This window comes from Schistocerca nitens, chromosome 5 (assembly GCF_023898315.1).
Source record: "Schistocerca nitens isolate TAMUIC-IGC-003100 chromosome 5, iqSchNite1.1, whole genome shotgun sequence".
Lineage (NCBI taxonomy): Eukaryota > Metazoa > Arthropoda > Insecta > Orthoptera > Acrididae > Schistocerca > Schistocerca nitens.
In genome coordinates, this window is record NC_064618.1 from 461,085,119 (window position 1) to 461,112,628 (window position 27,510).

At 38.0% G+C, this 27,510-nt stretch overlaps 2 protein-coding genes across 2 annotated transcripts in view; one reads left to right on the forward strand and one right to left on the reverse strand.

Annotated features, from left to right (window-relative positions):
- The window catches only part of LOC126260529 (tolloid-like protein 1), a 256,314-nt gene extending 245,569 nt beyond the window's left edge, over positions 1–10,745 (forward strand). The window contains exon 6 of the mRNA XM_049957862.1: positions 10,607–10,745. Within this exon, the coding sequence (XP_049813819.1) occupies positions 10,607–10,728 (122 nt within the window). The 3' untranslated portion in view covers positions 10,729–10,745. The remainder of the gene's footprint in view (positions 1–10,606) is intronic.
- The window catches only part of LOC126259218 (L-lactate dehydrogenase), a 298,642-nt gene continuing 281,753 nt past the window's right edge, over positions 10,622–27,510 (reverse strand). Inside the window, exon 9 of the mRNA XM_049955820.1 lies at positions 10,622–10,759. Coding sequence (XP_049811777.1) covers positions 10,756–10,759 — 4 coding nt within the window. The 3' untranslated portion in view covers positions 10,622–10,755. The remainder of the gene's footprint in view (positions 10,760–27,510) is intronic.

Below are 27,510 nucleotides of genomic sequence, written 5' to 3' on the forward strand. Positions count from 1 at the left end.
TTCACCTCCCTGCTGCAGGCATTTCTGTTGGTTCTCATGGCCTGCCACACCTACTGCCCACCATCATAACCATTTGGATATTTACATGGTCTTGTACATCTTCTTGCCTTTTTGCCAAACCACCAGTTGTACTAACACATCTTCTCCACTGGCTGCCACTGTTATTCCCATTGTTATCTTTCTTTTGTGCTGCTGTAATGCATCATCTGTAAGTTCATGCAGCCATCTGGCCAAATTCCCATGACGGCTCTTCCATACAGTTGTGGTCTCTTGTTGCACACAACATTCCACAGCCAGTGTCATACATGCTTTATACTGTCCATTGTCACGTGAACTTTGCTGTCATTATCAATGTGTGGACATTGTCTTTTGTGCAGGTAACTACTGCCACCTTGATTGCACTGGGCATCTGTGCCATCCAAATGTACCACAGTGTCATGCCAGGTAAGTCTCCTTCTCCGACAATGCCCTGTAGGTGTCGCCAATATTCAGATGGGGTCCTGTGGCCCACCTGTTGTATGCATTGTTCAAGTGGTTTAGACATTCTGTCGATCAATTACTTATTTCAAAATGTATATTGCCATTCTGATGTGTGCTGAAGCATTCTGTCTATGGCTGTAGGGTTAGCTATGGGATCTAATACATTTACAGCCGCCGCAAACCTCATCTATTCATCAGTTATTTTGTTTTGCGTGAATGCCTTTTCAAGTATTGTGACCCAAAGTTCTGGTTTTTCCAGCAGGAACTTCAGAGTTTGCACTTCCATCTTCAGCTTGCCTGTCATAGCACATCTGAAACTAACTACTGCCCAAGGACTCATTGCTGGACTGTTTTGCTCTTCTATTTGTGACGTTCACCTGCTTTATTTCTTTATTGATAGTCTTGGTGTCAATGTAATGTGTTGTTATGCTGGCTGAAAAATGGGGGGGGGGGGGGGGGGGAGAAGTAGTTCAAAACTGACTACTGTAAGGGGGGGGGGGGGAGGGTAGAAGTTCAAAACTGACTACTGTAAATAATGTAGCCAACAGTTGCACAGCTGTGTTTCACAGTTCTTTACCTAATATTAGACAGTTAATATCGCCAGTTCACTATTGGTTAACTTTTGAAAAGCCTCATTAATAGTTTGCAGGAAAATGTCAGCATACTGCTATAATAATTTACTGTTGAACATCTGTGAGCAGTAAAACCTAACCACACAGTTCTTACAGAATAATATGGTACGTGTCACACTATTGAACAGACACTGTCATTATAACACATGGCCTATTTGTGTTACACTTATGTCACAGTTAAGTTAATGCATTGCTGTTGCTCTAACCAATACAGGTTTCTCGCCTGAAAATCGGCCATGGTCTGAGTGTCTTGGGACCAAAAATCTGCTCTTTATATATCCTCACAATAACAGATACTGAAACTACACATTGTTCGATGTTTAATTTACAGAAATTATAATTAAAACATAACTCGTTCAATTAATTGAATATATAGAAAAATTCCTTCTTTTTAACAGTTTCTTCTACTACAAGTGTTAGGCCTACTTATTTGTTTAAAGGTTGAAATTAACAAATATTGTCGCAGAAGAAGCTGATGTGAGTTTTGACTTCACGACCCTCCATGCAACCGTCTAGTCTCATAACTACTACACTACAGCGACTGTGCTACTAGCACAGTCGCTGTAGTGTAGTAGTTATGAGACTAGACGGTTGCATGGAGGGTCGTGAAGTCAAAACTCACCTGATCTGAAAAACTTTAATTTCTATATTTGGTTCAAGTACATTCTAAAAGTATCCACAAGTGGCAAGACTCATTGTACTGGAATATTCTGTAGCTGTATATATACCATATGTGTTCTGACCGGAGGCAGTTTGCTCCATGCTCTTGTATGTGCAAGTGCTGAATAAACCTTTGTTAAGTGAAGTTAGTGTTTGTCATTCATCTACTTACACCTTCTTCTATGTGACGTTATTCTGGTGGAGGTGCTGGGTATTGGCACTTGTGATACTACACATTATATCGAGACAATGCATCAAAACAGAATTACACGCAACAAGTTTGAACAGCTTCGAAACATTGCATCGATGTCTGTGATGGAGGAAGAAACTGATTTCACAAGTGCTCTTCATCAGATAGTGAGAGAGGAAGTTCAGATGGCACTTGGATTGCATGGTGACCAAAAAACCGATATGCTTCAAGAGGTCATAAGGGAGGAAGTGGAACAGACACTGAACCCAATCTCTCGTCCTTCATTTTCCTTTAAAACGGTGAAAAAGTCAAGACCTACATGAAGTTACGTTCCTACAATGCCACATGAGGAACCTGTTTGGATACAAGGAAGACTGACATCTAGAGGACCCAGGATAACCAACCAGTATGTTTTCACTGTGGACGACTGGGACATGTGGTGCACTATTTTCGAGAAAGGTGGTGTATATTTGAAGACACCTGTACCACAAGACAGCAGATCGATCTTAGCCGATGCCAACTCCAGAACAATGAAGATAAACAAGAAGATGAGGGTGCATGATGACGTAGGTCACCATCACCGCAAGCTAGCCGCTGGAGAGGATGCTCCCCAACACACCGCTGAAGGTCTCCACTGCCGTTTAGAAGCTCCAGCCGATCACCTAGCCACCGAAACCTGGAAAACTAAAGGGTGTGACCTTCCTTGGAGGTGAGGCCGCTGAAGAGAAAAATCCTCTGCCGTCGATCACTACGATAATGGTAGGAAATTACGTCAATATCCTCAAGCTCTTGTGGACTCTGGAGCATCATATTCAGTCATTTCAGAGAAGTACCATTGCCAGATGCAGAAAACCATATTCATCGACAACAAAACATCTCTGCTGAAGGTGGCTAATAGGAAATATGTGAAACCTACAGGAAGATGTGTCATTTGTGTGGGTATAAGTGGCCATTCAAAGCCTTTAGAATTCATCATCTTACAAGAGTGTAGTCATGACGTCACTCTCGGATGGGACGTTTTGATAGTTTCTCAGGCAATTATAGATTGTGGTCGCTCGGAGGTTATGCTAGACGAGATGAGATACTGCGGACAGGAAGATGCGCATCCGAGTGTGTGGAGACTATGTGTGCTGGATGAAGTGATCATTCCTGCAGTCAGCACTAGAAAGGTAACTGTCACCTGTCATGCCAGGCATCAACCCATGGATCTTGTAGTGGAATGTAAGAGAAGCATACCGCTGAAGAATAACTTGGTCATTCCAGCCAATGTCATCTTGTTTAAGAACGGATTTGGTGAATTGTGGATAGTTAACCATTGCCGAGAACTGCAGATCTTCCAAGACGCATGTGCATAGCAAATGCTGAGACGTTAATTGCAGAACAGCTGAGCATCATTGAAACCTCCCATGCCGAGTCTGTGTACAAAATTGGCACTACCACTATGAGACAAGATCTTATAGCTCGACTATCACCAGATATCACTAAGGAACAACAGAAGAAGCTACTTGCCATTCTTCGAGAGTTCTCCGAATGCTTCAATCCACAGGTGAAGAGCAAAATAGACAAATTCACAGTGAAGCACTGGATTAGCACTGGAGACCATCAGTCAATAAGCCAGAGAGTATACCATGTGTCAGCAACAGAATGTCGAATAATTCGCGTTAAGGTAGAGAAAATGATGATGAATGACATCACTCAGCCTTTGCAGAGCCCATGGTCATCACCAGTGGTTCTCGTCAGGGAGAAGGATGGCAGTTGGTGCTTTTGTGTTGATTACAGGAAGCTTAAGGGGACACAGTCGCTAGGGAACTCCCATAAGGAATCAATGCTAAACCGAGCACACGTCAGGTACACTTTCTGAAGTAACTAATGGAGATAAAGACCTGAAACTTTTACAGTGTACAGCTGAAACATCATTCTCAAATCACATAAAAAATGGTTAATGTATTTTATATATTTCATGAGTAATCATTTTTTTGTTCTATAAGACAAAAAATTAAAACTTTTCTAAACACCTTGGAGCTTGTAAATCTGTTCTTTTTATCACTACTGGTCTTTTTTTTATCTAATTAATCATTGTTGTATTAACAAGAGATACTGTAAGTCTGATGTCTGTAGCACTCATAGTTTTTGAGAAAAGTGTACCGGAAGGTCAAAAAATGTAGTTTTGAGAAAAATGGTATTAAAGTTTTACATGCAAGAAAGTAATGTACAATGTCATACAGACACACTTTTAAAATATTCCAGGGCTATACTGTGGCTCAGCTTCTTGATCTTTATCTTCTTTTCTTTGATCTTCTGGCTATCCTGGCCTCCTTAGTAGCATTTCCTGCAGAAATATCAGCATAACGGATACGGTCCATGTCAATCTTTTTCAGTCCCCTTTCAGTATTGATACCATCCTTTGTTCCCAAGAGTCTTAATACATCAGTCTTCTTTGACACACCAGCATTGAAGCACATCACTGCATCATGAACACCAAATTTTAGTGTTTCTTTTGTAACGAAAACAGTTTTTGGTAGCCTTGTCCAAATGACAGAATTCAAACTTTCCTTTGGGTTTTGAGTTTTTCCATGGAGACACATTTTCAAGAGCTCTTGTTCGCTAAGGTCTTTGAAAATGGGTTTCACAGCTAGCAGGATTTTTTCTGGAATTGAATGTTTGTGCTTATAGCTGGAAGATGTAACTGGGTTGTTGAATTTGCATCAGCTGTCAGGTCCCTGTGGGCAAAGGTTATGTTGTGGTTCCTCATCTGTTGAAATTTTATGAAAGAATATAACCCAGATGGCTCTCCTCATTGCTTCTACATTGTTGCAGTTATTTCTAATGGCCATACCATAATAAGTCTGGATCCTGTCTATTTCAGCCTTTGTCAGGTCCCCTTTACCACCTAACTTTTTTTCCTTACATATCTTTAGAAGTCGTGATCCCATTCTTTTCTGTACATGTCCTATACATTCCAGTTTATTAATTTTGACTCTATGCCCATAAGGTTTGTCATTACCACTTCTGATAAGCCTTACTGTCCCCGTCCCCAAGATAGTCTGTATAGAGGATACCTCTTGACTGCACAGACCTTTTGAAAATGTTAGCAACACCAGCCACTTCCATGCCTCCACTTGAACCATCATAGTCCTTTTTGCACATATGTTGTGTTGTGGGACTTTTGCTACAGATGTCACAGAACTTAGTAATAATTTCAATACCCAGAACCTTCCCAGTATCAAAAGAGGTTGCTGACACAGTGCCATTTAGGGATGTATGCCCACGTTTCTGCCAACTGCCATCAAAACCAGCAGAAATTTGCCTTGAGTCAGATTTTGTATCATTCAACTGAACTGCTTCTTTGGCTGCTTTCAACATTGTAGATTCACTTACCTCAGCTACAACTGCACCAATAGTCTTGTTGTAAACATCAAACTTTCTTGGAGGTGGAGGAATGTTCATCACTGCACAAAGAACAGCACCTGCACTTCGCCCTTTTCCAATAGATATAAGTGCATACACTAATCTTATATTGTTTTCATACAATCTGCTTCTTGTTACATGGGATGACATTGTATTGGCAGTACAGCTACATTCCAAACATGTCAAAACTAAATTACAAACAATTCACTTGGTTTTCGCCACATCTTCATGCAAAGTAACGTTTCCACCACAGTTTTTACAATTTGTGTGTTTTTCGATAAGTTCACGTAATAACCTCATGAAGATCTGAATGTTTGTGTCAGTAACAACAGAAACACTGTTCACACCACATATTGCATTGTCACGCATTTGAGAGGCACTTGGAAAACCAGCAGCACCTAGAAGCTTCTTGTTTGAAGCACTGACGCTCGCACTGACTTCACTTTCAATATTATTTTCTGCCCTCTGTTCAAAACTAGCAGTTTCGTGGTTTATTTTTACATATTTATTTCCACAAAACTTAGGCTTATATCCAAACTTCCTTATTCTACCCATTGTGTTATAATGTTTCACAAAATCATTACATTTGTATCACCAAAACATAAACAACTAGGATGAAGAAACGATAGTCGACAATGCAGACAGGCTGGCAAACATCAGAATAACAATTCTCTCTTGCAACCCAAATAAAGAGTATTTATATCCGTGGAACATAAATGATTGTTGTACTATAGTCAATGCTGACTACTGCGCAAGACACAGCAAAAATGGACATGGCACTAGTTACCATGCTTCACGAACAAATTAATAACTCCGAATTTAATAATCAGATTTGTATGAAACAAACGGCATTTTGTAGCCAAATAATTGGAGCATAGATTAAGACTAAAAAAAAAAAATTCGATTTTTTTGAGCCTGTTAGCGACTGTGTCCCCTTAATAAGATAATTAAAAAGGATGTTTACCCTCTTCCACGAATTGGCGATACACTAGTTTTTCTCAGCCATAGACATGTACTCAGGATACTGGCAAATCGAAGTAGATGAGGCTGATCATGAGAAAACTGCATTCATCACCCCTGAGGACCTGTATGAGTTTAAGGTAATGCCGTTTGGTTTGTGTAATGCACCAGCAACTTTTGAATGGATGATGGATAATCTTCTAAGTCACCTGAAGTGGACGATGTGTCTTTGTTAATTAGATGACATTAAAGTGTTCTCAGAGACATTTGATGAACACATAAAATGACTGAGGGCGGTTCTTAAGTGTCTCCAACAAGCTGGACTGAAACTTAATCCAAGAAAGAAACAGAATTTCCCATTCCTAAAAGTATTAGAGATGTGAGAAGCTTCCTCAGATTGTGTTCTTATTACCATCAATTTATCAAAGACTTTTGTATCAAAGTCAGGCCACTCCAAGATTTGTTAAAAGCTGATGCGAAATTTATCTAGGGTGGTGCTCAACAATATTTTTTCAATGTGCTGCGAGAAGGTCTGATGACTGACCCTGTACTTGGTCTGTATGATGAGAGATCACCTATAGAACTACAAACAGATACTAGTGGGTATGGAATTGGTTCTGTTGTGGTGCAGATTTCGGATGGATAAGAGAAGGTTATAGCCTACGCTCCTAAGACACTTAGAAAAGCCAAGAGAAACTACTCAACTACAGAAAGAGAATGTCTTGCTGTGATCTGGGCCATGTGCAAATTTTGACAGTATCTCTATGGAAGGCCATTCACAGCTGTTACAGACCATCATTCACTTTGTTGGTTGACAGGTCTTAAGGATCCAACAGAACGACTATGTCTCCAAGAGTATGACATTACCATAGTGTACAAAAGCGGAAGAAAACACCAAATGCTGACTGTGTCTCAAGACACCCCGTACTAGACCATCAAGACTTTGATGAAGATAGTGACTGTCTCACTACACTCCAGGATCTCTCCGCTGAGCAAAAGGAGGACGCCAAGATATCTCAAATTATGCTTGCCTTAAATCGGCCAGAGGATGTGAAAGGACAATATAAGGTGGTTAATGGATTACTTTGCAAGAAAATTTTTGATCTGTTTGGAAAGAGATGGCTACCAGTGATTACTAAACACATGCATGTTCTACAGAAATTCCATGACACACCTGAGGCCAGGCATTTAGGATTTATTAAGACATACAAGAGGATCCGCAAGAGATTTTTCTGGCCAGGTTTATTTAGGAGTGTCCGTCACTATGTGTCACACTGCCGAGAGTGCCAGAGGAGAAAGGAAGTTCCTCAGAAACCACCTGGCCGACTCATACCAACTCCACCAGCCAAAATACCTTTCCAGCATGTTGGGAGTGACCTCCTCGGATGTTTTCCAACGTCTGCGAGTAGCAATAGATGGATTATTATTTGCACTGATTATCTGACATGCTATGCCATTACAAAAGCTGTGAAAGCAGCTGAAGCATTCAAGGTAGCCTAATTCATCATAGAAGACATTGTATTAAAACACAGTGCCCCAAGGTCATTAATTACGGATCAAGGGAAAATTTACAGTCAAATCTTGTGACAGAGATAAACCGTCAGTGCAACATTACTCATCACATGATGAGTGCCTACCATCCGCAAACTAACGGGCTTACTGAATGCCTTAATAAGATCTTGGCCAACATGCTATCAATGTTCATCAATGTTGAGCGGAGCATCTGGGATGAGGTGCTACCTTTTGTGACGTTTGCTAACTGCCGAGCTTCCTCAGCTCTGGTTAACACCTGGTCAATGTGGTCATCATCCACATCATCAGGATGTAATGGAAACACAGTGTTCATCATCATCATCATCGCCTCATGCCCATGCACCAGGAAAAATGGTGTAAATCCTGCGGTGTCTTGTTTGGTGATGACCAAACAAGACACTGCAGTATTTACACCATTTTTCCTGGTGCATGGGCATGAGGCGATGACGATGATGATGAACACTGTGTTTCCATTACATCCTGATGATGTGGATGACGACAACAGTGACCAGGTGTTAACCAGAGCTGAGGAAGCTCGGCAGTTAGCAAGAATCTGCACACTGCAGGCTCAAGGAAACGATCACTGAAGGTATGACGCGAGCCACCGCCCTGTTGTCTACCAGCCTGGTGACATCGTCTGGTTATTCACTCCTGTTCGGAAGATTGGTCTCTCTGAGAAGCTCCTCAGGCGCTACTTTGGACCTTATAAGCTTGTAAGACAGTTGTCTGATGTTACTTATGAAGTTGAAGATTTTGACCCGGATACAAGACGACGAAAGATCAGAGATACGGCCCACATCCTTCAAATGAAGCCCTATAAGGATCCTGTTCTGGAGGAGTTCAGTTTAGTTTTTAGTCTGTCTGTTTTCCTATCCCCTCTGCAAAAATGATTGACAGCAGTTTTCCGCCCCATGCCAGAAAGGTTCTTTGTAGTTCTTCATGAGGCGGCCATGGAACTTTGTAGTGCTGGAGAGAACTATCACTGAAGCTCAGTACTGCCAGAAATTACCCACCTGCTTAGCTGTATGCATTTAAGTGTTGCTTCCAGGATGTGGTTTTGTGCTAATTGCAGATTGAATCTGCCTGGTAGATTAACAACAAGTGCCAGAGTGCCAGCCAGCATGGATGTGACTTTTAGGTGGTTTCCTACATCCTGCGACATGAATACTGAGCTGACACCCAATTCCTGCATCTTACATGATTTTCAAACATTCAGAAAACTTTCACTCACTTTCACATGTATGGCAGTTCATGCAGACAGTTGGGCTACTCACATTTCGCCCTGGGACTACTGAGGTGATGACAGGAAGGGCATCAGGTCACCGCTTAAATTAACCATGTCAAATCCATAACTAACAATGCCTACCCTGTGGTAATGCAGAACAAAAGCTCTAGAAAAAAAAAGAAGGGAAAACACTGTAAAGGTTCCAAGAACCATTCAAAATGAAGAGCCATGCTGTCACTAGGTGTAACTCTGCTATCTACACAACAATGCCAACTGTATGCTGCAATGTCAACCCAACTACCATTTCAGCAGTTCAAATGGGATATGATGGACCACACTATTTATTTTCTGGACTTGGTACCAAGTGATTTTTAAAAGAGATGAAAAAGTGTTTGGGATGACATTTAACCTTAAATAAGAAGGAAACTGTACTGTACTGCGGTGACTTGGTTGACAGTCAGTCAGTAGCGTTTTTTCAGAGTTGATACATAAGCTCACACTCCATTATGACATGTCCCAATTACCCTGTCCATAGATCCTTTCGGATATTCAGTTTTTTTTTTTTTTTTTTTTTTTTTTTTTTTTTTTTTTTTTATAGCCCTATCAGAGACTTGGAAAAGGAAGAAACAGTCTTTCAAAAAGCTTGTTTCCAAAATAATGCAGTGCCAGACTGCTGCATATTTTTTCAGAATTTTGCCCAGGTTTTATTTGCATATTTTGTAAGTTCCTAATGAAAAGTGATAATATTTGTGAAATTAATCTTTTATACTAATAGTATTTGTATTTTTCATCTGATTAAGTGTTATTTTAATTTCTCTGTCTGCAGCCAAGTTTAGCTGTTGATAGTTCCTAAACAGTGAAATTTTTTGGTTCTGTATTACATTTACATTTCTTACTGTTCTGCATATACTGCTCCAACTCCCTCCTGCATCCTGGTTCAGTTTTCTGAGATCTGAAGACTCTGCTCACTGTCTAAAGGAACATTTTGGTATTGTTTGTTGACAGTACCCTTTGTATAGAATTTCACAAGTGGTAAAGTCAAACACATAGTCAAATATAAGATAGAAACAAACAAACAAAGCTATTTATGTTCTACAGTATTTTATTGAAGTGAGAAAAGTTTTAAATACTCTACAAGAAGATATTTTTTTCTCTTCAGGTTTCTTAATAGCATTTATAGCAAGAAGATTTTAGAGCATTATGGTCTACATTGACTGTGGATTCTTTAAATTAATTTAATTTCAAAAGTTATACTGATATTTTTTATGTTTATCACTGTTACTAAATCAACTTTTACCTTAAACTACACTACATCACAATTTGAAAAAATAAATAAAAAACCTACATAATCATGAGCAAACACAAATATAGTCCACTACATGTCTTACAATACTGAAATTATTTCAGATACCATGGGGCTTATAATGCAACCCTTCAAATTTACATTTGCAGTTCCTCTAAGGGGTCTAATGCAAAGCAAAAGAAACTTAGAAAACTGAAATAATTGTGTTGTTTCAGGGTTAGCTGTGTATCAGCCAGGTGCAACAAGCCAAAGGTTCCATTTTCATTCTGATGATGAGAACAACTTCAATGGATTCTTCATCACCTTTGAACAGGTATACCACTGTCCAGACAGCTGATACAGGACAAATTCACCATAAAATTCATCAGCTGCAAGAGAATTGAAAGCAGAGATAAATTCTGGTACAAACAGACAGCAACACAATTGAAAACACCTATTACTGTCTGAAACACTATATGCAGTGGCCTGAACTGCAAATGTCAGAAATATTTTCTGTTCACTGAAGTAATGTGTGCAGAGACTGTCACTTTCTATTGTGTGTGATAACATGAGCAAGTTCATAGATAAATATTGTGCATTTTTTGTACACAATATGTTGTGTGTAATTTATTTTTTTATGAATAGAGTTAATATATCAAAGTGTGTCGTGTGTCTTTTGTAAAGCATCATCCAAAGACATCAAATAACTTTTTCCTTATGTTCCTATAGTTTTGTAAGTGTCTCCAGTGTTAGACATATTCTATGACCTACATATGATTTAAACTTCTTATACATAATGAAAATGAAATATATCAAGCAATAGTATGTAGCCATAGCACTTATTGGAACTGTAGATTCCTTTAATTCAAAAAGTGAATAAAAACTACAAAATTCAAACTAACAAATGCTCTTCATTATGTGCTGAAACAGTAAATAAAATATATATTTGATAAAAAGAATAACATAAAATTTTTTGAGATATTTCTTATGGGCACCTATATTTGAAATACTTTGTCCTAATTATTTCAGGTGTCAACCTCCTAAAACAACGAAAATATATAAATGTGTGATGCTTTTCTCAAAAAACTATGAGATATACTTGCAGGTATACTAATCATTCTGTAAATTCCGAAAAAACTATTTTTGAAAAACAATATAAAGGCAACTCATTAATTTCAAGAAACTATTTCTTCCAGAAACATGAGTTAGGATCAACAGGCAGATGAGAAATGCAGTCCTCCACATGTTTCCTGTACCATACAACCAGATCTTATGTTAGTACACTTCTTTCAAAGGGTGCTTTTATGTATTTATAAATGGACATTCAGAAACAGAGACAACTAACTACAGTTAGTTTACTTTTGCTTGTGGTTTACAAATAATTTATTTTTTATATCAAATTGACAAAGAAACCTGCTTTGTATTCAGTTTTCTTTGTGTTGTTATAATTTCTTCAGTGATCTGGTACAAATAAGTACTCTGCTGACCATTGAAAACTACAACACCATGAAGGATAGTATTTAACTAAATTATTGTGGACATACAGTATATTAATAAAAGTATGTAATAACATCTGTATGTGCTTTGAAATATACAAGTGCAAAGAAAATTGGCCCCCTACATAGATATGCCACATCTGGCAGCAACAATTTCTGTAATCCAACTGGATATCAAGTAGAATTAACCTTGTATAACAGATGTAGATACCTTACTCGATGCAACTTCAGATTGATGCCAGAGATGACCAGTCACAGTAATGGTGATTGGTAGCATACCTTTCTCTCTGCAACCCATGCCTAAATATTTTCAATAGATGTGTGACCTGAAGAACATGTTGAGTAAGGCACAAATGAACATCCTCTGTATTGAGGTAGCTTTCATATGATCTTGAATTTTCTCATGTAAATATTATCCCATAGGGATCTGAAAGAGAGATCTCAGCCAATGGCTTAAAGCCACTTAATATAAAGTCTGCTGCCCAATTTACTCACTATGCAAACCAGAGTTAATTGTGGTTCAAAAATTGCTCTGAGCACTATAGGACTTAACTTCTGAGGTCATCAGTCCCCTAGAACTTAGAACTACTTAAACCTAACTAATCTAAGGACATCACACACATCCATGCCAGAGGCAGGATTCGAACCTGCGAGTGTGGCGGTCGCGCGGTTCCAGACTGTAGCATCAAGAAACCGCTCGGCCACTCCGGCCAGTAGAGATAATTGTGTTGTGCACCTAATGACATGCTATACCATCACATTACGTGCTGGTCCCATTTGGCAATGTCAAATGCAGTCTATTGTCATTTTCTCCTCAGGACTTCCACACACAGGTATTTCCATTGTGTGCTATATACAGAATCAGGACTTATCCAAAAAGATGTGTCCATTGCTGCTGTTGGGTGTACCCACAGCTGTCATGCCTCTCTCTGATGCCATGTCAAAGGAAGCTGCAACAATGGTTGCTGGTCTCTCTAGCTGTCAGCACTGCCCATGTGGATACATATCATGCTGCAAACAAGCCAATTTCCTGATGAAACCTATGTGGCATGGCTCTGTGGTCCTGGTTGACATTGAGTATGGCCCTCTTGAAACCATTAACTCCATCTTTACACGACTGTCATGGGATCCTGACTGACAGGAACAGTAGCAGACTAATAAAATGCAGTCTCTAGAGGCCACTATTCTGCCCCTGTCAAATTCCAACATGTGCTGGTAGACACATTTCCTTCTTATTCAAGGTATAACATGATCTTCTCATGATAACAAACATTCAAATCCAACTGCTGAACGAGAAATCTGGTGCATACTCATTCCTTAATTACACAGTGTAGGTAGCATTACTCCTATCTGCTTTCTATAGTTACACTGAAATGCTTATCACTTGCTTATCAAAGCATGTAAGTACATTTCATGCCAGTTTGATGTTTGTTGCATGCCATTTTCATATGCTTCAATTTTAATGGCCAGCAGGGAGGGGGAAGTGTTAGGTTTTTGAAAAGCAAATAGTGAGACATTTAAGAATTGTTGTTGGCCTTCATTTCCCCCTGAAAAAATACTTAGTTTTTTTTCCATTATTACTTAATGTCCCACCATTTTACAGTGCTCGGATGAATATTTACCAAGAACTGTGGTAAAGCATATTCATTAAGATTTTACTGGAAGTTCTAACTACCAAGATTATTAAAAATTATTTCAAGATGACTTAACAACCTTTTCTCAGAATAGTGCTACTGTTCTCCAGTTCCATTTGCATCACAATAGCTTGTAAAATATCATTTACTGTGTGGATGGATTTTCACTGTTGATGACAAATGGCTTACAGTTCCTTTTGTGTTGTTCATAAACATGTATTTCCTTAAATATTGAGGAAGCTGAAGCAGTGGTTTCACATTTCAAGAGACCAGTTTCCATACGCCAGCACAAACCTCCTGATATGAGTTTCTCATAAACCACCTATAGCGAATATGAAGGTAGTTACTGAAGGTAAATAAAGACATGGCCATCCCCCTGACCTTCCAGGAAAATACAAAAATTGATTAACAGACTTGAAGTTATTATAGCTTATTATTAACCTTTTGGTTGCTGGAGATGTGCTTAGTATGTGCCCAGCTGAGCACTGCATCATTATCACCTATGCATTTAATGACACTTAGTATCCAACATTTGCCTAGGATGGGATTACCCAAATTGCTTGCATTGCAATGTCTTAAATATTTCTGGAGTGCTTCCAGTGATGGCCCCTCCCGTCACTATCTGTCGCAGCAGAGATGAACATTGTTGTAGGTGTAAAAATTAGGTTTTAACTTAGAAGCTTCTCTGCAAATTTATGGTTGTTGCAAATCTGCAAAAAATGTGAAGATGGTTTTTCCTTCAGCAGTTTCTGATCTGATTTTGATAACCCATTCCAAAAGTCAGTATCAGATTCACAAGAGCTATCAATTACATTTCTTGTTGAAATATAACACTGTAATGTTACATGTACTAACATAGATGGCTTAGGGCTGTTGTTTTTAGAACCTGTAGAGGAGTTGTCATATACATTGACAGCAAACAATTCATTCTCACTGTCACTCCTTGAGAGAGTCTTTCTATAATCTCTTCCTGAGTGTAATCACAACACGCTGTTATTTTCTTCTTTGACAATCCTGATGAACAATAGAACTCAAACCAAAGACATTTCAATGAACAAAATACCTGAACACAACTTCTTGGGGAAAACTATGAAAAGCTACTGAGATATGAGTCAGAAATTCTGCTGTACACTTAAACTCATAATTGCATTCAGGTAGTTGAGTGGTTGTGCATTTATTTTCATCATTAGTACCCAAGTGTCAGCAAGTAGGCCCAAATTGACTCATCAGTAGCAATGAAGAAAACCTCAAAGGCTGCTCTTAAATTTGTCAGCAGAAGTCAAAGGGTTAAACATTACTTGAAAATCTATATAGAACTGCACATCAACAGAGGCAAGATAAATACCATTTATGAATCATGGAAGAACACAATGAAGTGCTACCTTAGTTTAGAATCTTACATTTGATCTAGCACGATCAAGATAGGAGCAATTATTCAATTAGAAAACATTTTCCCAACTAAAAGTTACCAACTGAAACTTCAAAGAAACAAACAAAATTCAGGAAAGCAAAAGAGAGGAATTGGTCTTGTGGACTATTTTTAACCACATTCTAAATTTTTTGTCAATGAAAACATTTTCTAATAGTTTGAAGCCAATTCTTTCTCAGATTTTGGAATCTTTGTTCAGTCTCCATGGCCAAATCTAAACTGGATCCTACGGTGAAAATTTCTTTTTGCCATTACTTCTCTTTCCATAACAGAATGAACAACAATATTAGTGGATAATAAATAAAATATTAATTTAGTGTTTCACCTGCAGCAGATAATATGGATTTACAGCAATGAGAGTTTTATGTAGTGAAATGTGCTGTTGTGAGAGGTTAACACTGCGACTGCAGTGGGCTGAGTGTGCTTGACTGCTACAGCAGCCATGGGCTGATGTGGCTGCAGTGCATTTAACTCCCGTTCACATTTTGAGATTCACAATTGTTTATTGTTTTGCATCAAATATATCATGTGCAAGGGATATTAATTTAGTATTACATTGTGTCAGTTGTATTGAGGAGGATGGGATAGTGTTACGCATTTCAGTCGGTAACGAGTAGCTTGTTTTCTCCACACCACAAAAGCACCATAGTGGTAACATTTCCAGAAATTGTCACTTTAATAATATTATGTTCTAAGAAATATATACAGATGCTTACTGTGTACAAATTTATAGAAATTATAGAACATTAACTGGATTTGAATGTTAGCCTTAGTCACTTCAAGAGCTTTTGTAACTCAAGTGAGTGGTGAATGAGCAAGTGTAAAAAAAAATCCTTGTTAGTCACAATTTCACAGATTCTGAATTATCCTTTGGCATAGTGTTAAAATACTAGAATCATATTCTGAAAGGACTGGATTGGAATCCTTGTGTAGTCTGGGTTTGTGTCAGTTTCATCTCATGAAAAGAAGACAATGGTTGATTCTCTCCCATGACATTCCCCACCTCTAACAATGAGTGGTCAGATTCTGAGCCATTTCAGTTACAGAGCTACTAACAGACTCTCCCCACATTGTCACTTTTTTTAAGCCAAAAGATGGCATTTAAGCTAGAGTACATTACTTCATTTCCACTTCAGAACCAATGCTACTGGTAGACTATCACTTCATTTAATGTTTTGCCATAAATTTGAAAAAACAGCACTGCACACAGAATGTGATGTAATGACTGAGACAAAACTTTGTTATGTCATGCGTTAATGCACCATTAAAAAATTAATAACCAGTAAGCCTTGCCAGCTCTAACACAATAACATTGTCATTGATATACAAAATTCTGTTTGCTTTTCCTTCGATAATTGCAACTGCAGCCCAGTTTCAGTGAAAGTTGTACATAACCTCTCTCTCCCTCATTTTATCCCCATTACCATCAGAATTTCAAAGACTGTACTCTAGTCAACATTATCAAAAGCTTTGGCTAAATCTAAAAAGGCTATAGAAGTAGGTTTGCCATTCTTCAGCCAACCTTCTAAGGTAAGTCATTTCAGGGTTGTCCGTAAATTAAGGTCTCCAATGCTTTTTCATAGTAAACATGATTTTACTGCAAAGCCAATTACAGATGCTGAAACCTTGGACTTTTAGCTATTTTTCAAGTCAGTCCTCATCACAATTGAAACATTTTTGGAAATTCTCCGGAAGATTTTCATATCTATGTCATCCACTCTCCCATCAACTTGTGCAGGAGGGGATGGACAGCTGCCTTTAGCTTTTTGTTGCTTGAGAATTTCATTCTCCCCCAAATGTTGTTTCAAGTGGGGAACAAAAAATCTGGGCTGTATGGAGGATGGTCGATGATTGCCCACCTGAATTTGGCAATGATATCTTTCATGGTGCTGGCAATGTGAGAGTGGGTGTTGTCAAGGTGCAAATGAACTCCCTTTGTCGACTGATCCCTCCTTTTTTTCTGTATAGCATAGTATAGCTTTTTTAGTGTCTTGCAATACCTTACCGTGTTGATTACCCTGTTGGCATTTTCTGTGATCTTACTAATGCCTTTGATTGTGAAGACCATAAAATTCTACAAGGGGAACTAAAATACATAAAGGGCCTCTCCCTTGCAGTAATCCAGCTTAAGCTCGACAACAGAAAACTAAGGACATCATTAGCAAATGATATGACAGGAAAAGAAATTAAATTTAGAGTAGAAAACATTAAATAAGTTGTCAACAAAGTTCATTGCTTAGCCCAAATCTGTTCTTCATCCACATAAAAGATTAATTTGAGACACTAGAGGACTCGTCATGAACTATAATGTTTGCCGATGATCCAGGTATATTGATAAAGGACCTAAATGCATCCATACCATGAGAATAATGGAACAGGTACAGGCATCTGCAACTCCCACCTGGCATAAACCTTGTGATGCGTCAAAATGTCCATCAGAATCTTGTTCATGGTAGTCTTAGAGCCCTGTCAGTTCAGCAATCTCTCGCACAATCACATGCTGATCTGGAAGGAAAACTACTTCGATTCATCATCGTCTTGTCCGAAACTGATGGATGCCCACAGCCGGCCTCATCGTGCACATTTGCACAGCCATCTGCGAACTCCCTACACCACTTACACACATTTTTTTATGTCCATACACTTTTCTACATTCGCATTTGTGAACTGGTGATGGATTTTGATAGGGACTGACCCCTTAAACCATAGAAATCTAATCACAGAATGCAATTCACAATTGGTGGGAACATTGATTTTCCTTTCTATGATTAATAGCTGCTGTGCCAAGAATGAGCATCAGAGAGAGGTGGGGATTCACAAGAATAGTGGTATGGGAAGCAAGGAACATGGTGCTATTGTCAGGTCTAAGCTAGCTCACTCATTTCTGAGCGGAGATTGTTGGAGATCATACTGTACGGAAAACCCTCATATGGTCAGCACTGCCTTGTAGCTTCTACCACTCTTTCCATACTTCTGTGTGTGTGTCAGTATTTTATACATCATTATCTTTGGACTTGGGATTATTAGTATACTGTTCTCTTTGAAACTGGGATTATTATACTGTTCTCTTTGAAACCGGGATTATTATACTGTTCTCAAAGTCTAAGAGTATTTCTTATCTCTTTTACATGTTTTAATTGTTTTGTCATAATATTTACTCCAAAAAAGCCCCATAATAATAATAAGGAATGTTGTACACACCAGGTATCTTGTTTTGACTTACATCTTTTGATGCTCAGGCAAATTATTCCTGCAGTATCTTATCTCCCGTCTTATCTACATCTATTGCCTCTTCCCTTTCCATAATTTATTGTCAAGTCCATTTTTCTTGTAAAGACCTCTTACATACTGAAGTGACAAAATTCATGGGTTAGCAATATGTACATATACAGCTGACAGTAGTCTCATGTACATAAGGTATAAAAGGGCAGTGCATTGGTAAAGCTGTCATTTTTACTCAGATGATTCGTGTAAAAAGGTTTCTGACTTGATTATGGCTACAAGATGAGAATTAACAGACTTTAAATGTGAAATGGTAGTTGGAGCTAGACACATGGGACATTAACTTTCAGAAATTGCTAGAAATTCAATATTTGAGAGATCCACAGTATCAACAGTGTAGCAAGAATAACAAATTTCAGCCATTACCTCTCACCACAGACAACACAGTGGCTGATGGTCTTCAATTAATGACCGAGGGCAGCGATGTTTGCATAGAGTAGTCGGTGCTAACAGACAAGCAACACTGTGAAATAACTGCTGAAATCAATGTGGAACATATGAAGAACATATCTGTTAGCACAGTGCAATGAAATCTGGTGTTAATGGGCTATTGCAGCAGGCAACAGATGAGAGTGGCTTTGATAACAGCTCTACATCACCTGCAGCTGCTCTCCTGGGCTTGTGACCATATTGGTTAGATCCTTGATGAATGGAAAACAATAGCCTGGTCAGATGAGACCTGATTTCAGCTGGTAAGAGCTAATGGTAGGGTTCAAGTGTGTCATAGACCCAACGAAGCCACAGATCCAAATTGTCAACAAGGCACTGTGCAAGCTGGTGGTGGCTCCATAATGGTGTGCTCTTTGTTCACATGTATCATTGACTGGAAGTGTTGATGTTCAGCCATTTCTAGATTCCATGTTCCCAAATAACAATGGATTTTTATGGATGATTATGCACCATGTCATTGGGTCGCAACTGTTCATGATTGGTTTGAAGAACATTCTGGACAATTCAAACAAATGATTTGCATAAGTTCCACCATATATTTATGGGATGTAACTGAGAGATCATTTTGTGCACAGAATCCTGCACTGGCTACAGTTTCACAGTTATGGACGGCTGTAGAAGCAGAATGGCTCAACATTTCTGCAGGGGACTTCCAGTTACTTGTTGAGTTCTTGCCACGTCGAGTTGCTGCACTATGCTGGGCAAAAGGAGGTCCAACACTATAGTAGGAGGTATCCCATGACTTTTGTCACCTCAGTATATATCAGTATATATTCCTTCCACCTTTGGGCCTATTGGCTTGCCATCTGAGCTCTTAATATTCATACAGATTTTTCTCTTTTTTTCCTCAAAGATTTCTTTAATTTTCCTACAGGCAACATCTATTTTTCTGACTCTTGCATATTTTTACAGCTTTGCCCTTCTCCTCTAGAAATTTATACTTTATGCAGTTTCAACATTTTGCTGATGTAGAACCACTAACCCTATTACTTCATGATGAGTTTATTACAAATCTGCCACAGTTGCGGTACAGATGTCTTGGCAACTACAAGGATTGACTGAAAAGTAATGCCTCCTCCTTTGTAGCTCTTCAACAGCTGGCAGCATTTGTATGTGGCAGGTACTGGCTTGTTCTGTAGCCTCTCCTCGACAGTTCCAGTTGGCGGGAAACCTTATCATTGAATGGTTGTGTTGTTACAGTGTAAAGTATGGAACCCTGCACAGACGATCAGTCAATGCGATTTAAGCAATGTTCAGTCATTGAGTTCTTGACAGCAGAAGGTGTCGTCACCTTAAAAGAGATTCATCAAGTAATGAAAGCAGTTTATGGTGTTGATGCGGGTACTATGCATCGTTGGGTGAGTAAGTTTAAAGATGTTGAGGCGGGGACATTTGACCTACTTGACAAACAAAGAATTGGACATCCTATGACAGCAATCACTGAGTTTCAGAAGCAAAATGTTGACAGATTGATTCAGGATGATCATTGTGTCACTCAGAGAGAAACTGCAAGCACAATTGACGTTTCACAAGAATGTGTGGGTTTGTTTTCCTGCAGCATGACAATGTTTCACGTGCTACCACAGTGAACTTCAGAGCCTGAATCTCACAACCGTATGGCATGCTCCATTCAGTCCAGATTTAGCACTGTCTGACTTCCATCTGTTCCCGATAATGAAGGACAATCTGCGGGGACATCATTATGCTTCTGATGAAGATGTTGAGAGAACTGTGAAAATAGTTGTGGAAACACAGTGTGGACTTCTTCTGTGACAGCTTCAGAAAACTTGTTCATAGTTGGCAGAAATGTATCTAATTGGCTGGTAATTATGTGGAAAAGTGAATATTGGTAATTAAAGATCACATTCTAAGGATTATTTCTGCATTTGGTTTCTTAAAATTTTCCCATCCAAACCCAATTAACGTAGGTGGAGGCATTTATTTTCATTCAACCCTCATAGTTTTGAACCAACTGGTTCATTCTCAAGCCAGGCCTACTGAGGCCTGATCTTAATGGCAACCATCTAAAATTGGCAGTATGTACATTGCATAATGACAGTAAATAAATGTCACTTGTGTAGTGAGCATATGTATACTATGACCTTTATCTAACATCACTGTGTGATGTATGTATTGCCAATTTTAGAAGGTTGTCGTTAATATCAGGTACTTTCAGGGCATCTGGCTTGAATATGAAAAAGGTGGTTTGAAACCAGTCATCAAAATATATGTACTGCAACTCTTCACAAACTTCAGACTTGCTATTTTGTACCGTCTACCAATTTCACGTTTTTTTATTTGCTTCACAGGTGGTGTATTTATATTTTTTTTTCCTGTCCTCAGTTAATTCCAATATCTCACCCAATGGTTTCTACTGGTACTCGTCTTTTCGCATATTTGTTTCGGTAATGACAACTATTCCATCTCTAAGGCATACTCATTCATCCACTATTTTGTTCCTTTTGTCTCTGTCAGTTAATAGTTGCCTCATGGTTCCTTCAAAATTCTCAACCACCTTTGCTTCTTACATCTTATCCAGGTCCCATCTCCTTAATTTGCTACCTTCTTGTAATAATCAATATCTTATGATCAAAATCTGTATCTAGTCCTGGTGTTAGTTAGTTAATTGTTCTACAGGTTATTTGAGCTATTCTTTTATCGAAATGATATGTTTACGGATACGTATCATATACATGGTTAGGTTAACATAAATGAACACTTTTTTAAATCTGACTCATACTACTATAGAACTCTTTTTTAACTGGCTACCCTTTTTTAAACAAAAATGCATCCATGGAAGAGAAGAAGTTGTCCAGGGGAAATGATTTTAGGTTAGATTTAAAATTCGTTTTCCTACCTGTCAGAAATTTTATGTTATTGGGCATATGATCAAAGATTTTTACTGCTGCACATTGAACTTTCTGAATGAATGACAACTTTAATAATGACTAATAAAGGTCAATTTTCCCCCTAGTGTTTTAAGTATGGACCTCACCATTTTCTCAAATTGTGATGGATTGTTTATGGTGAATTTCATCAGCAAATATATGTACTGTGATGGAGCAGTTAATATGCCTGGCTCCTTGGAGAGGTATCGTATTCTTACTGGTTGCTTTTGTGCAATCAATATTTTCTTTCTCAGTGGAGAGTTACTCTAGAAAATTATTCCATAAGGCATTATGAGTGGAAACATGCGAAATATGTCTGGAGGTTAATTTGTTTGTTTCCAAGATTAGCAGTTACATGAACAGCAAAAGAAACTGAACTTAACTGTTTGAGAAGCTCAGTAACAGGCTTCTTCAAATTCAGGGTTTCATCAACATGTTTGCCCCAAAATCTGGTGTATTCTACCCTATTTACTGACTCCTCCTCATGTGATACATCAATTGTTGATAAGACTATTAGTTGTACAGAACTGAACAGCATGTGTTTCTCCAAAATCTAAGGAGAGTCCATTTCGTGAGAACCACTTATTAATTCTTTGGAAAACATCATTTACAATCTTTTCTGTTGTTTTCTCTCTAATGGGATTTATTATATCACCACTAGTATTGTCTGCAAAAAGTACCAATTCAGATTGTTGAATGTTGAGTGGAAGATCATTCACATATGTAAGGAATCAGAGTGGATGCAAAGTTGAACCCTGTGTGACTTCCTATGCATTTCCTAACTAATCACTAAAATCTTCTACCCTTCCAACACTGTTTGAGTTATTCAGCACAACTATTTGCATTCTGTTTGTTAAGTATAATTCAAAGCAGCTATTTGTAAAGCCATCAGTTCCACAAAACTCTAGTGTTTATAAGAATGTAACATGATCTACTCAAGTGCCTTGGAAAGACCACAAAAAATATGAACTGGTTATATTTTATTGTTTAAGGCATGTACTATTTGATGAGTGAATTTATAAATAGCGTTCTCAATCCTTCTTGAACCCAAACTGTGATATATTAAGTTAATTTTTTCTACTTAGGTTTGATGAGGGGTTTTCAGTGAATATTGCAAACAATTTTTTTCTTAGCCAGTTTTGGTTGAAAAAATGTGGAATTTGTTGTGGGGCATCAGAGAATATTCCCACGTCACCCCCTATAGGTTCTTGAAGTTCTGATAGTTGGTGCACTATATGTAGCCTTCAAAATAGCATCTGTAATGGAGGTGCATTCCAATCAGAGAGCTGTCATTGAGTTTCTTTTGGTGCAAAACCAGAGCATTACAGATATTTGTAGGTGCTTGCAGAAGTCTATGGAGAGCTGGCAGTGAACAAAAGCATGGTGAGTTGTTGGGAGAGGTGTCTATGATAAACAAGGTCACACAAACCTGTCCAATCTCCCATATGCCTGGGTCCTGCAATGTTTGAATGTGCAGACACACTCAGTCAAGGTGTTGAGCGGATCACAATTAAACACCTTGCTGCACACCTGGATGTCTCTGTTGGTAGTACTGACACACTCGTCCACCAGTTGGGGTACTCTAAGGTGCGTGCCCCCTGGGTTACTCACCACAAAGAGAAATGAAGGACCAACCATGCAGAATTGCTTGCCTGTTACAAGGCCAATTGTGACACTTTTTTGTTGAACATCATTATATTAGATTAGATGTACTTTTTGTACCAATTGATCCATAGTGAGGAGATCCTCCAGGATGTAGAAAATGTCAGAAGAACAATACGACTTACAATGAAAAACAAATATATTAATGTACATACCCCACATAATGTACATACCCCACATATCCCAAGTGGAATTATCATCATGGATGTAAATAAAAACTTTTTTTACAGTGATTGAATTACTGCAATGAATTTCACACAAGTGCACACATACTGGCATTTAAACTTTTTGTGGCTACCTGCAAGTTACTGAAAATGTGTGTTTCTGAATAATGGACACCTTTTTGAACCAAAGTATCTGAAGTCTCTTCTTACTTCTAGTATTGATTCTATGAATTGAGCTACTGGTTAGAGAAACAGATGTACTTTTAACAACAAATTCCATTAGGGAATAAATACATCGTGAAGCAGTAGTGAATATCCCTACTTCCCTAAACGGGCCTCTGCAGAATGTCACAAAAACGCTATTAGTGCAGTTCAGTGCTAAAACATCATCAGCATTGCCCATAAAAATAGTGCACGGCGATCAGGAAATGACTGAAGCAAGTTATATAAAATTTCTAGGTCTAAATCTTGACACAAATTTCAATTGGAAGGCACATGTATACTTCTTAGCAAACAAACTAAACAGCCTAGCTTATGTGATGAATGTCTTATCTGGTTCCACCCTTATGGACACCAGGAAGATAGTCTACCACAGCTACTTTGAGACTTTAATTCAATACGGAATAATTTTCTGGGGAACACTACGAACAGCCCAAGATTACTTACACTTCAAAAGAGAGTCATAAGAAACATGTGTTTAGTCCAAAAAAGAACATCATGTCATGCATTATTTAAAGAATTAAAAATACTAACCATTCCTTCTCTGTACACCTACAAAAATTTTATTTTCATCTACAAAAATCAAAACTCACTTGACAATTTTCATTTCAATCACAATTACAGTACTTGTCACACAGACAATTTCAAACTTCCCTCTCATAATTTAAAACTTTATGCTCAAACACCTAATAAATTGTTAATATATTGTATAAATTTTATTGCAAGCTGCAAAATGACCATAAGTGTTATATATTTGTATGTTCTTGTTAAATTTTTCATGTGTAAAACTGCAGAAATGCCTGCTGAAATATGTTAATTATTATAATATTTTTTAAAGTAATTTGACATGTCTCCAGTACAAAAACCTTTGATTTGTAACTGTACGTTATGAGATGAATAAACTAAATTCTACATTCTCAAGTTCACACCACAATAATTATTATTAAACTTTTTGCACCCAGAAAACTTTAGCTTGGCTTGATGTGTTATCTCAGAAAATGATCCCATTCAACAGTATTGAATGTACACATGGTATATCAACTTTTTCACTTTTACATCCCCTATGTCTGACAACATTCACATTGCAAATAGAGATTTGTTTAGGTGCTTCAGCAGATCTGTGGTACGCTCCTCCCAGTTGAATTTATTATCAAGCTGCACTCTGTAGAATTTAAAACTGTCCATGGTTTCTGTCTGTCTATCATCATATTTTAGGCATATACTGGTAGGAAACACCTTACAAGTTCTGAATTGCATATACTATATTTTTTCAAGGTTTAGTGACAGAGAATTGGCCAGGAACCATTCATTAATGCTCATGAAAATTTCACTGGCTGACCTTTCTAAGGCTACAGTTGACTTTCTATTTATGGCGCTGTTTGTATCATCTGCAAAAACAAAACAAACTTGGCATCTGGTAATGTTACTTATAAAAGGTCACTGATAAACACAAGAAAGAGTGTTAAGGTGGTATTATAATTAATTTAGAGAGATACACTTCAGTTGTACTAATATTTATTTATACTATGACTGGTTTTGAGATTTTAAAATCCCATCTTCAGGTGTATGAAATTTCAGTTTTGGTAAAACATAACTTGCGGTGAGGCCAGTCAGTGCAGGAGTTCCAACCATCGCATGTAGGTGGAAAATGGAAACATTAAGCACTACTGTGTAGAGGGCCACACTGGAGGTCTGGAAGTGCTTCCAGACCTCCGGCATGGCTCTCCATACAGTAGTGATTGATGTTCCTACCACACGGCTGCCCAACAGTGGACATTTTCCACCCACATGCAATGACTGGAACTCTTTCACTGACTGGCCCAACCACATGTTATGTATTACAGATTTCTATAATTTCATACACCTGAAGGTGGGACTTTAAAATCTCAAAACTGGTCATGGTATCAATAAATATTAGCACAACTGAAGTGGATGACTCTAAAGTAATTATCATGCCTCCCAGTTGTGGATATCCTAGGTACCAATTCTTGTGCCTAAGATGGAGCCTTGGGGGACACCACATGTTATTGGTTCCTAGTTGGATAAAGGCTGATAGCTTTCCTTATGACACCCTTTGTTTCCTGTCAGAGACATAGGAATTGAATCATTTTTGCAGCATTCCCTGTTATACCACAATATTGTAATTTACTTAAAAGGATATTGTGATTTACACAGTCAAATGCATTTGACAGGTCACAAAATATACCAGTAGCCTGTAATTTATTTCCTGGCGAATAAAGTACATTTTCACCTTCTCAGTACCATAACACTTTAGAAATCCCAAGTGATATTTGGAAAATGTATTTTATTTGTTGTCAGATGGTTAAGAAGCTGACTGTATACTACCTTTTCTAAAATTTTTGAGAATGCTGGAAAAATTGATACTGGATGTAAATTTGATGGTATTTCTTTATCTCATTTCATAGACAAAGGCTTAACTTCAGCATATTTCAGCCATTCAGAAAATGTTCCACTGATAAATGACAGGTTACCCAGATAGCTTAATATTTTACTAAAACTTGGAAGGACACTCTTTAACTTCAATGATATTTTAACATAACCAATAGAGGTATTTGATTTTAAAGATTTTATGATGGACATTACTTCTGCTTGTTTAGGGAGGGTCATATTCATGTTAGTGAAGCTGTATAAGCTGTATGTACTGGATGTCTGAGGTACTCCACAGCCGCACCTGTTGAACCTGACAACCCCATCTTTTCACGAACAGTTAAGAAATTTTTGTTAAAAAGTTTTGCAACACTGCAGACATCTGATACCAATGCATAATTTACTCTTGATGCTATTTGTCCCTCTTCATGTCTGTTTCTACCAGTCTCCCCCTTCACTATATGCCACATTGTCTTTATTTTGTTATCTTATGTGACTGTCTTTTTCTTGTAATGTGTTTTCTTTGATGCCCACATTACTATCTTTAATATTTTGCATTATGTCTTGTAATACACTATAGCTTCAACATCAGAGTGTTTCTGACTGATAAACAAGTTTTCTTTTTGTTTCACATGGTATGTTTATTCCTTGAGTAATCCGTGGTTTCTTTGTAGACTTTGGTCAAGTCAATGTTAATTTTCAGGGAAAACAGTGTTCAAATAAGATAAATACTTTGTTAACAAAAGTGTTGTAGTTTTAATTCATGCCATTAGTTTTGTATCTATCATCCCAGTTCATGTATTTGAAGAGTGTGCTAAAATAATCCATTTTTGGCTTACTGACCAGCCTCTAATTCAGAGTTAATAGACATTACACCCAGTCTTTTAAAAAAGAAACTACATGTCGTGGTCGGAGAAGCCATTTACCATTGACTTTATGATATAATTTTTTTCCATTATGCTTTTCTGTAAAGATGTTATCAGTGGTTGTTGTTGAGCATCAGCTACCTTAGTTTCAAAGTTTAAGTTAGGAATTAAGCCAAATGATAGTGTTGCTAACAGATTACTGCCTGTGAGAGTGTTTATGAAAATCACCAACAACCACTATTTCTTTTTATTTATATTTTTTCATGGTGATATACAACCAGATTAAAATTACCTACAGGTGATAGATATTCACATACTATCTATTTCTGTATCTATGTGGCTGCTCTGCAAATTACACTGAAGTGCCTAGCAGAGTGTTCGTTGAACCACTTTCAGAATAATTCTGATATTCCACTCTCGAAGAGCACATGGAAAAAACGAAAACCTAAATCTTTCCATGCAAGCTCTGATTTCCCTTATTTTATTATGATGTTCGCTTCTCCCTAAGTAGGGTGGCGTCAACAAGATATTTTCACAGTTGGAGGAGAAAGTTGGTGATTGGAGTTTCGTGAGAAGATCCTGCCACAACAGAAAATACCTTTGTTTTAACAATGTCCACCTCAAATCCTGTAGCATGTCCTTGACTCTCTCTCCCATTTCTC